This window comes from Paramormyrops kingsleyae, chromosome 19, assembly GCF_048594095.1.
Source record: "Paramormyrops kingsleyae isolate MSU_618 chromosome 19, PKINGS_0.4, whole genome shotgun sequence".
Classification (NCBI taxonomy): domain Eukaryota; kingdom Metazoa; phylum Chordata; class Actinopteri; order Osteoglossiformes; family Mormyridae; genus Paramormyrops; species Paramormyrops kingsleyae.
In genome coordinates this window covers 28,035,130-28,051,255 of record NC_132815.1, presented here as the reverse complement: position 1 = coordinate 28,051,255, position 16,126 = coordinate 28,035,130, and the positions used below count along the sequence as shown (strand labels likewise).

The 16,126-nt window shown below is 38.3% G+C and overlaps 1 protein-coding gene across 3 annotated transcripts in view; it reads right to left on the bottom strand.

The window, feature by feature from the left end:
- The window catches only part of LOC111838320 (uncharacterized), a 58,750-nt gene continuing 42,624 nt past the window's right edge, over positions 1–16,126 (bottom strand). For 2 of the 3 annotated variants that reach the window (XM_072702644.1, XM_072702645.1), the window contains 8 exons: positions 12,681–12,854; positions 10,573–10,746; positions 5,629–5,802; positions 4,865–5,038; positions 4,194–4,367; positions 3,891–4,064; positions 2,760–2,806; positions 1–1,461 (listed from right to left, as the gene is read on the bottom strand). In XM_072702644.1, the coding sequence (XP_072558745.1) occupies positions 932–1,461; positions 2,760–2,806; positions 3,891–4,064; positions 4,194–4,367; positions 4,865–5,038; positions 5,629–5,802; positions 10,573–10,746; positions 12,681–12,854 (1,621 nt within the window). In that variant the 3' untranslated portion in view covers positions 1–931. The remainder of the gene's footprint in view (positions 1,462–2,759; positions 2,807–3,890; positions 4,065–4,193; positions 4,368–4,864; positions 5,039–5,628; positions 5,803–10,572; positions 10,747–12,680; positions 12,855–16,126) is intronic. The other variant, XM_072702646.1, reaches the window with a different exon arrangement.

Genomic DNA, 16,126 nt, shown 5'->3' with positions numbered 1-16,126 from the left:
CATTATATGAAATCATTTATTATTGTGTTAAGCATGCATTACAATCCAGACACGGTTAAAAGGCTATTCTATAAAAGCAGTGATTTTAATGTTAAATATTGCATAGCTTATTTTCATTTTAAATTAAAAACAATATATTGTGAGCCATTAAAAACAATCACAATTATCCAAGATGTTTAATTTATTAAGATACCTAAACAAAACAATGAGTACATTAATAAGTGGAAAGCTGTCTGGGGTGGACCGTTTACTAATTAAGAGAAGTTGTCGTCAGAATAACAGCCCAACCAGCCCACTACTAAACAGTTTTAAATGCTTGATGGTCACTCTTCTTGGCCTCCAGTCTCATTATCCCTTCCCTAAAACCCACTCTTATGTCCAACTGTCCATCCCGCATAGTGATAGATACAGGACACCGAGTGTCCACTTCTAGCAGCTACAGGCAGGATATGAACAGGCTACCAATCTGCTCACATAAATACAGGAGACTAGGAAGGAAAGGAAGAAACCAGACCCTTCGGCCAGATTAACCCCCAGTGTTGTGCAGTATTTTACATATAAAACAAAATTTCAATTTAAACCATGGAAGAGGGACTGATACATGTTAATTAGCAATACAGAGACAAAAACAGCATTTTATAGCAAATTTATCTATCTTCCATAAGTGCGTATACTATTCAGTTCTGCAATGAGCCTATTTTAAGAACTCTTGGAAACAAGGGAGGGCTAATTGCATGAACAGAGGCAGCAACAACACACTGGAGACACAAAGCATCACCACTAATGAGAACAGGTAGGACAAGAATAGGAACCAGAACCACCCGTATAAATACAGGACCCAACTAGAAGCTTCACTCGGATTAACACTTTTCTTCACATTAGACCTACAAATCTTGGCTAAAGACAAATATGATTCCTCCAACATAGTGAGCTATCCCAGCATGCACAGAGACACTGAGGACCCTGAGACAATCCAAAATGCTGGATAGAGGGGTTCAGTGAAAGAGGTGGTGAACCTGTACAGGAAGGTCAGTCCATCAGAGGAGACACTGTAGAAGGACAGAGTACCAGCCTCCCAGTCTAGATATACTCCTACTGTGTGGGAACCTGAGGGCTGTATGGGTATGACAGTCTCTTTATTATTGTGACAGACTGAGAAACTGTCAGTAGAGCAGAACAGACTCCATGACTTGTCTTTGAAACCAATCTTGCATTTATCACCTTTCATTCTGATTCCTTTATAAGTCACTCCAATATTTGCTCCATTGCCATTCCACTCAACTTCCCAGTAACAGCGACCAATCAGACTCTCTCTACTGAGAACCTGGTTCCAGTAATTAGATTTCTTTGGATAATCAGGACATGGCTGCTCCACGCTCACATGTGTCACCTTCCTGTTCCCCTCTGAAAGAGACATCAATCCACTTGCCGTGTTGGGGTCCAGTGTCAGCTGACAGGAGTCTATAGATGGCCAATACTTTGATTAGATCTTTTATTACCATCACATTCACTCTAAAACAGAAACTGATGCACATACTTTGTTAAATATAAGCAGATTAAAGGAATTTCCCACACATACTCTAACACAAAGAAGTGTAATGATATTTTTAATGACATCCCAGACTAAAAAAAGTTTTAGGACTTGACTTTGTACAAGGAAAGCTGATAAGAACTGCAACTTTATCTAAAGATGAAATTAAATTAGCCTTGATACAAACAAACTACCGTATTTTTCGGACCATAAGACGCACCTTTTCCTCCCCCAAAAGAGGGGAGAAAAAGTCACTGCGTCTTATGGTCCGAATATTGCTCTGCTCACATGCTTTAACCCTCTGGGGTCGAATGCATAGTTGGCGACGCAGCGTACTTCTCGCGTCTATTTCAGTTTATCTCTCGCTGAAATCTTAATGTAGAATCATGAAAAAACGCTGGCTAAATCCGTAATCTGTCTTCTTTTCAAAACGTCCATTGTCGGAAGTATTACAGTTTTTAAAATTAGGTTAAATCGGCAAAAAATTAAACTATGTTCCCTTACTTTGTTTTACCTGCATCGGGGGCGTGTAGTACCGCTGTCACCCGAAGATCGCTATTCACATTCTAAATAGCCGCATTAGCGCGTATTCAAATCACATTCGCATGGTAATTTGGTGAACAACGCAACGGTGAAACACGATCCAAATACATCCCCATCAGCGCCATAAAAGGGGGGAGGGATGTGGCCAGGTGTCAATGGATCATTCATACACATGAAAGTTTTTTGTTACTGAAGTGTCTCCTTGTTTCTTTGTACTTTTATTGTTTTTTACTGACTTTATTTGTTAATAACAGTGATAATGGTTCTTAATGCTGCTGTTGACTACTGTTCACTGTACATGGTTGACGTAAAATATTGTAGGACACTATTTGGTTCAGAATCTTTTTTTTCTTCATTTCCCTCCCCTACAACTAGGTGCGTCTTATGGTCCGGTGTGTCTTATGGTCCGAAAAATACGGTAAATACTCTCAACACACACACACACACACACACACACACACTTGGTATCCATCTCTTTGTGCGGACTCTCCATTCATTCGATGGGCATAATCCTAATCCTAGCCATCACAACCTTAACCCCTACCCAGCCCTAACCTTAAATTACCAAGAAAAAAATACAAGACTCTTGGCATTTTTAGTGTTTTGATTGCATTCATAAATTTTTACAAAAATTGAGGATATCCTTATAAGTACTGAAAAATAATAGTATTTAACAAACACTTACATTTCAGGAGCCCTGGTCTGATTCTGCAATGCCAAACATGCTCCACACTATAGAATAATTATCATGACATAGTGTTAGTGTATCAGTTTGTTTAACTGGTACAGCTTCTTTTTATTTATTTATTTAATTAACCTTTAATTAACCAGGTTTGTCCCATTGAGATCACAGATCTCTTTTGCAAGGGAGACCTGGCCAAGGTGGCAGCAACACAGTGACAATGCAGAGTCTTACAAAGTAATACAAGAAAGAAAAGAAAACATAGTTAGAATTTACAATTACATATAGATAACCTCGATTCCAGAGTCTTTAGAAGAGTTTTAAATTCCTTGAGGGGTATTAAATTGTTCAAACGGAGTTCAACTTGAAGTCTGTTCCATGAGTAAGGTGCTGAGAACCTGAAGGCTTTCTTTCCTAGTTTGGTTCTTACTTAACATACATATATAAATGTTTGTAATACTGACTCTGCACTCACCTCAAATTCTTGTTGGTGGGTTACTGTATAATTTTATGCTATCTAATGTTAAATAGTATTTTATCTTGCCAAAATGCCCTTACTGCCTAGACAAAGAACTTTAATTGTAATTTTCTCTTAGAACACAAGCAGAACAGAAATGACGCAGGTGCTAATACACAATAAGAACCACAATGATCAAATAAGGAACAGAATAAAGGCACTAAAATACGCTGATAACAAGACTAGACGAGAGACCAGTGAGAACCATGACCAATTACTAAAGAACAGGTGGATTAATCAATCGAGGGATACAGAAAAGGTCCAAATACCAAGGGAAACTAAAACCAGGAAACCTGAATGAAATGGGAATAAGGAGCAAACATCAAGGAACTGTAACTGAAATACATAAAGACATAATAAACCAAGAGAACATAAAATGACAAATGTTAAACAAAAAACAACTCACAACAAAAAGGAACCCTGGATGATGGCTGACTGCTTAGCCCGGTAAGCGACGCAGCAGCCAGAGGAGCAGGGAGGCACACATCAAACAAGATAGCCAGCAAGAGCTGCTGGCCAAATGGGAAAGACACATGGAACAGGGCCAGACAGGCACTGATCCTGACATTTTCTTCTGCAGTGTAAGAATTTTTCACATAACTGAACTCTTTACTCACTTCAGTTTCTCCAGTTTGCAGTCAGGATCATCCAGTACAGCAGAGAGCAGCTCTGTTCCTGAGACTCCTGGGTGATTGTAGCTCAGATCCAGCTCTCTCAGGTATAAGGGGTTTGATCTCAGAGCTGAAGCCAGGAAAAAACAGCCTCTATCTGTGACTCTACAGCCTGACAGTCTGTAGATGGACAGGTAAAACATTGTTTCCCCATCAATAAATAGGATTACTTCAACATTATATTGAATGTTACCAGGATTAAAATGCATGTCTTCTCCAGTACACTGTGGAGTCCCCAGCAGTACTGACCTCAATATCTCTAGTTTGCATTGTGAATCCCCTAATCCACCACACAGCAGATCTACTCCTGAATCCTGCAGATCATTGTCACTTAGGTCCAGCTCTCTCAGTTTTGATAAGTTTGATCTGAGACTTGAGGCCAACACTTCACAGCATGTCTTTTTGAGTTGACACCAGTTCAACCTTAAGAAGACAGAATTAATTATCTGCACAGTCTTTTTGAAAATGTGTTTTGCTGTAGTTTAAATATAGTATATCAATTTAAAATAATTTAAAATAATCACCAAGTAGAGAGAATTTATCTTAATTAATTTATTGTGTTCCGAGAGTATATTAATAAACTAATGATCTTAACAGTTGTGTTGTCACCTGTAATTTTATCCATAACAATTATTAAATATTATGCAGGTTTAAGGTCTGAACTTCACTCTTACTATCATTTGTTATCCTATGAAAAATAGTCAAATAAAGGAATGAAATCCTGAAGCCTGCTTTGGCTTGTGTTTTAAGAAAGACTGTTTCCTGCTTTTCTCATTACTTATTTTTCATCTCAATTGGCAGAGATAATAAGACTATGGGACAAAAGGAGTTATTAGAAAATTATGTCATTTGTGGATGTCCAGGTTTTTATGATGACCAAAATGTTAGCAAAACATGTCAAATGCTTACACTCTACTCACTTCAGTTTCTCCAGTTTACATCTTGGATCCACCAGTACAGCAGAGAGAAGCTTCACTCCCAGTTTTCCTGGGTAATTGTAGCTCAAATCCAGCTCTCTTAGGTGTGAGGGATTTAACCCCAAAGCTGAAGCCAGGGAAGAACAGCCTTTGTCTGTGACTCTGCAGCTTGACAATCTGCACAGATAGACAAAATCTGTATATAAGATTACCTCAGCCAGGATTAAAGTGTGCTAGATTACTCCAATATAATCTGGAATACCCAGTAATAACGATTTCACTATCTCAGTATTATAAAGTATCTCAGTATTGGGGGGCAGAGTGTGGCAGTAATCAAAAGATCGCCAATTCAATTTCAGCCACAGCCCATCTGCAGGTCCTTGAGCAAGGCCCTTAACTCCCAGCTCCCTGGGTTCTACAATGGGTGGCTGCCCTTCACAGCCAGCTTGCTCTCACCTACAGAGCGCAATTTGGGGGAGGCGAAAAAAGAATTTCCCCTCTTGGATCAATAAAGTATCTATGTTATTATTATTATTATTATTATTATTATCTCCTGTTTACAGTGTGGAATACCCAGTAATACTTATCTCAGTATCTCCAGTTTACGTTGTGGAATACCCAGTAATACTTATCTCAGTATCTCCAGTTTACGTTGTGGAATACCCAGTAATACTTATCTCAGTATCTCCAGTTTACGTTGTGGAATACCCAGTAATACTTATCTCAGTATCTCCAGTTTACGTTGTGGAATACCCAGTAATACTGACCTCAGTATCTCTAGTTTGATTTGTAAATCCCCCAGTCCACCACACAGCAGATCTACTCCTGAATCCTGCAGGTTATTGCCACTCAGGTCCAGCTCTCTCAGGTGTGAGGAGTTTGATCTGAGAGCTGAAGCCAACGCTTCACAGCATGTCTCTGTAAGTTCACACTGGTTCACCCTTAAGAAGATACAATTAAACACTGATCTACACAAAGTCATGAGTTGAAACACTTGTATAGTTTACATTGTGTGACTGTTTATTTAATAGGAAGAAAAAATAAGGCAGTGAATAAAGATTTTTAAACAAAGAAATGCTGCTCTACTTGCACAAGTACACTACAATTCTTCTTTTCACATAACCCATGTCGCTCTCTTTTGAAATATACACACACATATACAGTTGGAGCAAAGCATGTATTAACTTAATATGACGTATGGGTGAACATGTTAAATAATAACTACACAGATACTGAAAAGCCAGACAAATAGGTTCTGCCTTCATATTGCACTGAGTGGAGGGCAGTGAACTGACAAACCAAACTATATGTCCTAAAGCTAGATGTCTGGTGAAACTAGAGAGGGCATCTTTGTGTGTAGCCTAAGCCAACTTTCCCAACAAAGGTGATATTCATTGAACAGACACGGTTAGTCACTGACACCAAGTTGCTTGTCTGTTATTGTCGATTACTGATAATATCATCAAATCGCACATGCCTAACACAGACACATCAAACTGTAAGTGTGCTGCCTTGCAAACTCAATTGGTCAGGACCAAATGCACCAAAAAAAAAAACAACAATTAAATACAATAACAAAAGAATATGCTAACTATTCGGCTGTTAAAGGTGGCTACTTGATCCAGCAGTTATTGCAACTCCCAAATGTGGCAAAAACCCAAGAACTCTTGTTAACCCAATCAACCAATCAATTTTTTTGTAGAATAATTAGCAGAAAAGGAAACCTCTCTCTTCTCTGTACTTTTCAGGTTACAAATCATGATCCAGTCAGAGGTATGTATTTTCTGGGGGGGGGCAGGATGAGACACTGGGGGGGCTGTAGCCCACCACAACACCCCCCTAGATCTTGTCCCAGATTAGGTTCTCCTTCAGTAACGTAATTAGAACTACAGTAATTGGAGTAGCCTTTAAATATAAAAGATTTTATTTTGTTTCATGTGTCTTTATTAGAAAAAATCAAACAGGAAAAAATGTGAGATGTGGTTAATTTAATTAGCCCAAAATTATTCTTTGCTATAAATAAGAGTTTAATTAGTTAATTTAATGTTTAGCTCAAAAAATTACTCATAAAATTTAAACTTTTGTCTTTCTTTTTGTCTTTATTTTCATGTTCACTAAACTTCGATTGCTCAATTTCTGACTATTCTAGCTGTGGTGTCCTTGTAAAAAGGTAAATAATTCTTCCCTTGCCATTTCACTGTAACCATTTAAACTTCAATTTAAAATAAAACAATGGCTTCTTATTGGCCAAAAAGAAGGAGAACAGCACAACAGAAACAGAAAATAGCATTTTGAGACAATTTGAATCAGCAGTTGCAAGCAAGGCTAGAAGTGGCCGGCTCCTTTATTCATTGGTTGCCTTCATTCTGCTGAAAGGGTCTTATAAAGCTAATTATGGCTCCATATCAGGAGAGAAAAATGTCTTGCAGTGATGCTACTTTTACTACTCTAATAAAGCCACACCTCCAGTTCTACTGTAAACAACAGGATCCAGTCAAAGGTGATATGGTGATGGGCATTTACCTTCAAGGTGACCCCAGTGCATTATGGGAAACAAAGTCCACGTGGAGCGCAAGACTCCAACAGTATCTTAGCTTTTCTATACATCAAGTCTACATTAGACCAGATGACAAGGACTCTTAAACACAAAGACAAATACATAACTTTTTTATTTAATGGCTGGCGTTACAATTTAAAATAATTTTTTTTCTAAACAGACAAGTAACAAGTAAGATTTTAGTAGTCAAAGTCAGACTAGACAGCTATAACTGTTGAGCCCTGACTTTCTACTTTCTCCTCAATTTTGTAAAGAAAATGTTTGTATTGAGGCATCTGCATAGTTGCAGTTTTATATTGAGAAAATTGTTCTTAATCTTTACATGTAACTAATTCCATTTCATGTATGTGGTTCATTGCTCCTTTTAGAACTACTGACTTATCAGCACAGCCAGCAGCAGGACCACCAGCTGTAGCCACCCACCTAACACCATGGAAATATGCAGACAACAGTATATTCATGTTCCATTGAGAGGACAAATATCTAGATGTATCCATCAAATAAGCCTTAATATTTTGCAGGGCCAAATCTGGGGGTATCCGAAGACTCCAGAAGAATTTTGCATGGTAAGCTTAGAGATATGAGGGTACTATGGTAAAGCCTGAGCATCTATTATGTGTATGTGGGGGAGGGGGGTGTATGAATATATTACATTGTAGACACCAAATGTCCCGCACAATGTGATAAAAACCTATTACAGTGGTACCTCAGTACTCGAACTCATTAGAACTCGAATTTCTTAAAAGTTGAACCAACCAGTTCGAAATAAAATGACCTAGAACTTGATCTTAACCATGAACGCCGACCTCAGATAACTTGTGCGCATCGGGAAATGAGTCATGCCGCACGTCTCTCAGCAGAAACAAAGGGTAATGCTTCAGTCTCAGCCTCGCATTCACTGTGATAGCATCGTACATGTTTACACTAGCTGAATGCATATATTTAAACAGTAAAAATACATTTAGACATTGATAGACAGTAATTATTATATAATAAAAGATATTTAAAAATAAAGATTTCTTGTTAATTATTTTCATATCATTAATAATAAATCATTAATATATCTAATTATAATAATATTGTCGTGCCAAACAGGGACGGAACGGAGACAAAGGTGCAGACATCAGGGTATCGGGGAATATGGGGGTTTAATTACAGGTAAGGCAGGCAAAACGCAGACGGACAATACAATGACCGGACTGGGGAAACAAACTGAAACGCGGACTAAATACAGAGGACTAATGACAACAACCAGAAACAGCTGATCACATGGGGATTCCACACGGGGTTAATGAGGGGGCGTGGCACACGGAAGGAGCGGACGATCGGGGCAGGACACATTGTTTTTGTTTTTTTTTTTACTTAATAACTTTACACATTGTTTGGATACATTTATTTTCTTACTTTACAAATTACTGTTTTGATAAATGTGCTTAGATGTGTTTAGTACAGTATATGCTCTTCTTGTTTTATCCTGTTCATTTTGTGTTCAAATGCTAAAAAAAAACAACATATTTAGGTGTAATTTTTTGGAGCCGGGAACCAATTAATTGGTTTTCCATTATGTCTTATAGGGAAAATTCGATCAGAACTTGAACTTATTAGGATTCGAACCCGAGTTCTGAACGGATTAAGTTTGAATTCTGAGGTACCACTGTATTTTGTTGCTGTGTGGACCATTTTTTCAGTCCCCACAAGGGGAAACTCACAGATTTTATACAAATCTGTGACTGCAATCAAAAAACACCAAAAATCTTGTATTTCGTTTGGTTACTTATGGTTACAGTTAGGGCTGGGTAGGGGTTAAGGTCATCATTGCTGGCATTAGGGTTTTCCCCATAGAAATGAAAGGATGGTCCTCACTAAGATTTAACTACAAATGTGTGTATGTATGTGTGTGTGTGTATGTGTGTGTGTGTGTGCGTGAGCGGGTTTACCTATCCTTATGGGGACACAATGTCCCCATAACGTGATAAATATCCGTTTTTTTTCCCTTATAGGGACCGGTTTCCTGGTCCCCATAAGGGAAAACTCTATTTTATAAAAATAAAATGAAAAACTATGAAAAAACTAAAAATGCAAAAACTCTTGTATTTTGTTAGGTTACTTATGGTTATGAATAGGGCAGGGTAGGGGTTAAGGTTGTCATAGTTAGCGTTAGCATTTATCCCATTGAAATGAATGAGCGATCCCCATAAGGATATGTTTACCCTACATGCGTGTGTGTGTGTGTGTGTGTGTGTGTGTGTGAGTGAGTGCATGTGCACACACAGTGAGGCAAAGACTTTTGGAAGATGACCTGGTGTCAAGAAGGGCAGCAAAGAAGCCACGTCTCTCCCCCAAAGTATACTCCAAGTATTTATTATGCAAGAATGGACTGCCATCAGTGAAGATTTGGCCCAGAAGTTGTTTGACAGCATGACAGGGTGAATTGCAGAGGTCTTGAAAAAGAAGGGCCAACATTGCAAATACTGACTCTTTGCATAAACTTAATGTAATTGTCAATAAAAGCCTTTGACACATATAAAATGCTTGTAATTATACTTCAGTATACCATAGAAACATCTGACAAAAAGATCTACAAACACCAAAGCAGCAAACTTTTTGAAAACCAATGCTTGTGTCGTTATCAAAATTTTTGGCTATAACTAAGTAAAACTATGAGTTTTTTTGTCTGTCAAAGTGTGGCAGCCTTTTAAAACCTCTCTTAAAGTCACCTATTTACAATTACAATCCTGTATATTTACAGATCATTAGCGTACCTTGCCTAATATCCTCATTTAATTAGTATTTAACTGGTTTAACTGGTGCTGGTGCTAAAATTTAACAATTATAGGATTGGATACCACTCCTTCACCCAGACTGGGATAAGTGGTCACTGGATGGATGGATGGATGGAAGGAAGGAAGGAAGGAAAGAAAGACAGCTTGGCAAGCAAAGCCATTGTTCTTCTAGCCATCCCAAAATACAACAGCAACTTCTTAGCAAACAAAAGAAATTCTTAATTGTTATTGGATTACTGTATAATGTAATGTCTTATATTGTTAAATAGTGTTTTATCTTAGCAATATACACTTACTTCCTATGCAAATAAAAAACTGTAATTTTCTTCTGCAACATAAAACTTTTTCAAAGTACTGTACTCTTTACTCACTTCAGCTTCTCCAGTTTACAGTTGGGATCCTGCAGTAGAGCAGAGAGCAGCTTCACTCCTGAGTCTCCTGGGTGATTGTAGCTCAGATCCAGCTCTCTCAGGTGTGATGGGTTTGACCTCAGAGCCGAATTCAGGGAAGAACAGCCTCTCTCGGTGACTCCACAGTCTAATAGTCTATGGTGAGTCAGACAAATCATATCAATAAATAAGAATAATCAAGCTTTATGTCACTGCACAAATACAACCACATTACCAGTATTAAACTAAAGTACAGTAAAATCCCGTTATAATGGACTTCAAGGGACCTGGCAAGACAATCCATTATATCCAAAGTCCGTTATTTCCAGAGTTGCTGTGTGCACAGAACACAACTACAGGACACCATTTACTCATGTCACACCCCAGCAGACACACTTGTGGTATAGATTATTATATTGTACTGTACATGTAGTAATCCAACTTTACCTGACCAGATGCGTGACTATTAATAATCCCGACTACGTATCTGCGCTGGATATCACCGGAACGCCATGCGCCTTGTAGGCGGAGCCTGCATGTCCAATATAGCCGAACAAAACTACAGCTAAAAGTGGCCCTGGAGACCAAATTGTTTGTCCGTTATGAGCAAAGTTCCGTTATATGCGAGTCCGCTATATCCGATGCTTTTTCTGCATGTTCTTAAAGGTGCATGGCCAGGACCAGCGGGCCTCGTCCGTTATATAGACGACATTCCGTTATAAGTGAGTCCACTATAACAGGATTTTACTGTTATAATGTCTACTCCAGTAAACAGTTCTACATCTCCAGGTTTATAGTCTAAAACTCCTAACAGAATCTTTGCATAAAGGCAACAAAATTGTTATTTTTTAGAATACCTGCCAAACAGTTGATGACCACAACTCTACACTGACTACCCCCCAAACACAAATAAAAGTTAAACTAATTAGTTATTTGACAAAAATATGAATAGGCTACATAGAATTACATTACTGTTTTGTTATACATTATATGTGCAACACAAACACACCAACAAAAGATGTATCGTCATAGAGGAAAAGCACACGTGTCAACTACCTATTGCTGTTTCTTCATCGTGTCCCCTAAATACTAAATAAATTAAATCACACAAATAAACCTTTTCAGATTCTCACAGTGTTCTGAATACATGTTCTGAATGGTTAATCGTGTGTCAATGATCTTTGGGTCAAAGATTAAGTGAGGCTTTGAAAAGATTAAGTAAGGCATTGTTTCAGTGAGTAGATTTGGAAACACACCATCTATCTAAACCTCAACAACTAAATAGAAGGTGTCATAGTGATTCCTTATCACAGAAGGTGATGAGAATTACATAGAAGTTAGCTTATTGAGGCAGAAAATATTTGGCTTCACTGAAGTTCCTTTCATTAACATAAGTGCCGTGCCATTTGCTCACAAAACTTTTTAAGATATTTTTTTAACCACTGTATTTTTCAGTTTCAGGTGTAAATGATGGTTTTCATTTCATTGGCATTAAAAAGATATTTTATCCGATATGAATGTTTTGTTTTCTTTTTCCTTTGTTTACTGAAACATTGCTTCATTTGTTTTCCTAAAGAAACCTCAAATGGTTTTCCTTCTTACAATATGTACAGAATGGATATGAATATGACTCACAAGTAATTAGAACCCTTATGATGAATAAAAACATAGATTCACGTTTTCCCTTGCCTGGACACGAGTCACAGACCAGGCCCCCCGGAGACAGGCCTGGGGGTGGGGCTCGATGGCAAGCGCCTGGTGGCCAGGCCTGCACCCATGGGGCCTGGTCGGACTCCACTTCTGAGTGGGACCTAATGTCACTCTAGCTAAGCTAGCCAAAGTGCTAGCCAAAGTGTCAGCTACCATACCGGTAGATAGCAAGATTCATAGCCAAGTTACACATAAAACAGTGTGTTTGGTGATTTGGTGATTGAGTTCCATTGAAATGTTACATTTGAAATTACCTACAACTTCAGAAAAAAGCAACTCTATGAAACTCCCAATCAGATTTATTTACTTATTAAACGAAGGTGCCAGAACATTGCTCTGGATCATTCTGGCCTACTATAACCCCTGCTAGCAATACCGACCTCAGTACCTCCAGTTTACAGTGCGACTCCCCCAGTCCAGCAGAGAGCAGATCCACCCCTGAATCCTGCAGGTCATTGTCACTCAGGTCCAGCTCTCTCAGTTGTGAGGAGTCTGACCTGAGAGCTGAAGCCAACACTTCAAAGCCTTTATTTGTGAGACAGCAGCTGTTCACCCTGGAAAAGGATTAGTCAGTAATAGCAGTAATAGTGGTGATGCAAAATATTAAAATGAGCATTTATTTTCAGTATAACTAGAAAGGCAGCTGTTGGAACAACAATATTGTAATTCTCGGAGAGCCCGGCCACCCACTCCTTCAATATAATATGTACTCCCTGCAAATGTACCAACCTGTGCAATTACTAGAAGTATTGGATGACTCAAATGTAAATTCTAAAGCCAATAATTGTGTTTTTACATGTAACTCAAACTACACCTATTAATTTATTGCAAATTCCACTTACATGCCAATTTGCAGAATCTTTACCTACCAATTTGGTGATTACCTGTATTTCTTTGTGTATGTCTTAATGTCATTTATATGATTCATATTTTTTATTTCTAAATATGTATATTCTATTTATTCCTCATTTGCACTATGACCAACATTTTCTGTGACATTAACATAGATGGAGCAGCTACAAACATTTTATAATTTTTTGTTTTTTTTTTGGTGGGGCAGAGTTAATTAAATTGTGCGCACAATTTAGTTCCCACAAAATACTAAATTGAGTTCACATAGTCCTTGAAATTTGCATACTATTTTTTGTGCTCTAAATTTGCCATTTTGAGCTATTGAATTAATTTTCAATCTCATTAAATTGAACGTTATATTTGTGTTATAAAGAAAACGTGAACACAAAGCAAGATGCTGCAGTGAACTGATACTATGGGATTTATGGTGGTAAATTTATTTGCTTAAAAATTTGTAACAATGCACAATATGTCTCCCAATCCTACTTGGTCTTATTCTATGAGATCTGGCACTGCTGACACAGAATCATAAAAAAGCCAGACTGGAATTTGCAAAAATGTACTTGAGGAAGCCAAAATCCTTCTGGGAGAATGTCTTGTGGACAGATGAGATCAAGGTAGAGCTTTTTGCTCATTTTTCTACTGTTGACAGAAAACGGAATGAGGCCTACTAAGAAATGAACACGGTACCTACAGTCAAACATGGTGGAGGTTCAAAGATGTATTGGGGATGTTTTGCTGCCTCTGGCAAGGCATCATGAAATCTGAAGACTACAGTACCAAAAGATTTTGGGGCGCAATGTAGGGCCCAGTGTCAGAAAGCTGGGTCTGTGTCAGAGGTTATGGGTGTTCCAGCAGGACAATGACCCCAAACATACCTCTAAAAGCACCCAGAAATGGTTGAAGACAAAGCGCTGGAGAGTTCTGAAGTGGCCAGCAATGAGACCAGATCTAAATCCAATTGAACACTTATGGAGAGATCTCAAAATTGCTGTTGGGAGAAGGCACTGTTCAAATCTGAGGAACCTTGAGCAGTTTGCAAAAGAAAAGTGGTCAAAAATTCCAGTTGAGAGCTGTAACAACTTGTTGATGGTTATAGTAAGTGATTGATTTCAGTTATTTTTTCCAAAGGGCGTGCAACCAAATATTAAGTTGCAAATAATTTTGTCCGGCCCAGTTTTTGAGTTTTGTGTGAAATGATGTCAAATTTGGCTTTTTTCCCTGTTTCTTTGTGTTGTTCCAATGCACATAAAGGAAATAAACTTGTGTATACCAAAACATTTAGCTTTTTATGGACCACATTTAGCAGAATAAGATCACATTGGATTAGGAAACATTATTACAAAAAATAGAGTGAATAAATTCACTACTGTAAACCCATAGCATTTGGATACTTCACTCCAGTTTCTGATTTTGCAGCCACTTTTTGTTTAGGCAGGAACACAAACAAAACATTAAATAAAAAATAAAAATAAAAAATTTAATTAATTGCTCAAAATCCCCTTTCTAAGTCATGTTTAAATCATATGACAATATGTTTCCAGGGCCAACCTGGGCACAAGCCAAAGTACTGCGTGTTGCGTGTCTCGGGGTTTTAATTGATTCAGAACAAAAAAATCTAATGAATTGACCTTATACTGTTTTCAGTGTAATCAGAAAGAGTAGAGGTTGTGGCTGTGTAAACTAAACAACCATTTTTCACATTTTTTTCATGTTTAGTATTAGGTGTGTAACTGTATACAGAATTCATGGAACAAACCTCAGTTTCTGGTTGTGGTTCAGTGCAATTTTTTTGGTAGAGCAGGGAAACAGAATTTGATCTGATATTATCTCTACATACGAAGAGATGCTTATTTTCACATAATGAAAAATATATAAAATTTAAAAATCAAGAATATAACATCATAACAATCATGATTAACTAAATCCCATGTTCTCTACTTCCAAGAATGGTCACCTATCTGTAGCCGAATTTACTTAAATGCCACAAATCACTGTTTCTGCATTGCTCCAATTCTCAAATTTGGATGATGTCATCTCAAACAAGTTAGCAAGTTGGATATGATTTCAGCAACTGATTCGGGATCAGTGTAACAGAGCCAACAGTCTTGGTTATATAAGCTACTCTCTCTCCAGTGTGTGTAATTTACTGGGAAACTAAAATGTTCCCAAACTGCCGATTATGATTGACTGTAACTAGGATCACCCATAACAAACTCACAGACACAATTAGCATGTTTTCTATGTTAAATTCCCCCCATGTCAAGAAATGTGTCCATTCATTTCATTGTGCATACTGCATAGAGGATCACTGGTAGTGTAGTGTAGCATACAGTCTGGTTACATGCCAGTTCATGTTATATATTCTCTATGGCTTTAATTAACAGACACCCCCCCATTATCGTTTTATTTTATATTGTTGTGCTAGTCTGGAATATGTCTGTATACAGTACGTGTTGTATAAGAGGAGGGAGAGTATTGTCAATGAGGGCACTACCTTGCAAGGCGGAGAGCTATTTGTGGGGGGAGAACTGCGGTGCGCGCAATACTCCAGGGACGCTCAACAGAGAGTAAGCTACAGTAAGGGAGTGAGAGTGCAGCAGCCAGTTCGGTCTCCTTGTGAAACTTTATTAAACCCCCTTTTCCATCTCTCTACTTGCAGACCCCTGCATCTTTATTCAAATGTGTTGCACCGGGGTGGGCGGCCGTGTCACACCCTGTGTCCGTAACAGTGGCAGCCTACCCACCTTCAGTGACATATACAAGAGCAGGAGCATGAGCTTCCTGTATCATGAGGGATGCTACACACCCTGCTCATGGACTGTTTACCCTCCTTCCATCGGGCAGGAGGCTTTGCAGCATCGGGACCAGAACCTCCAGACCTAACTTCCGCACTTTGAATTCTGCGAACTCGCACCCATGATACAACTCTACTATAAATAATCAGTATTACATATCAGGGCATTGCTGCAAT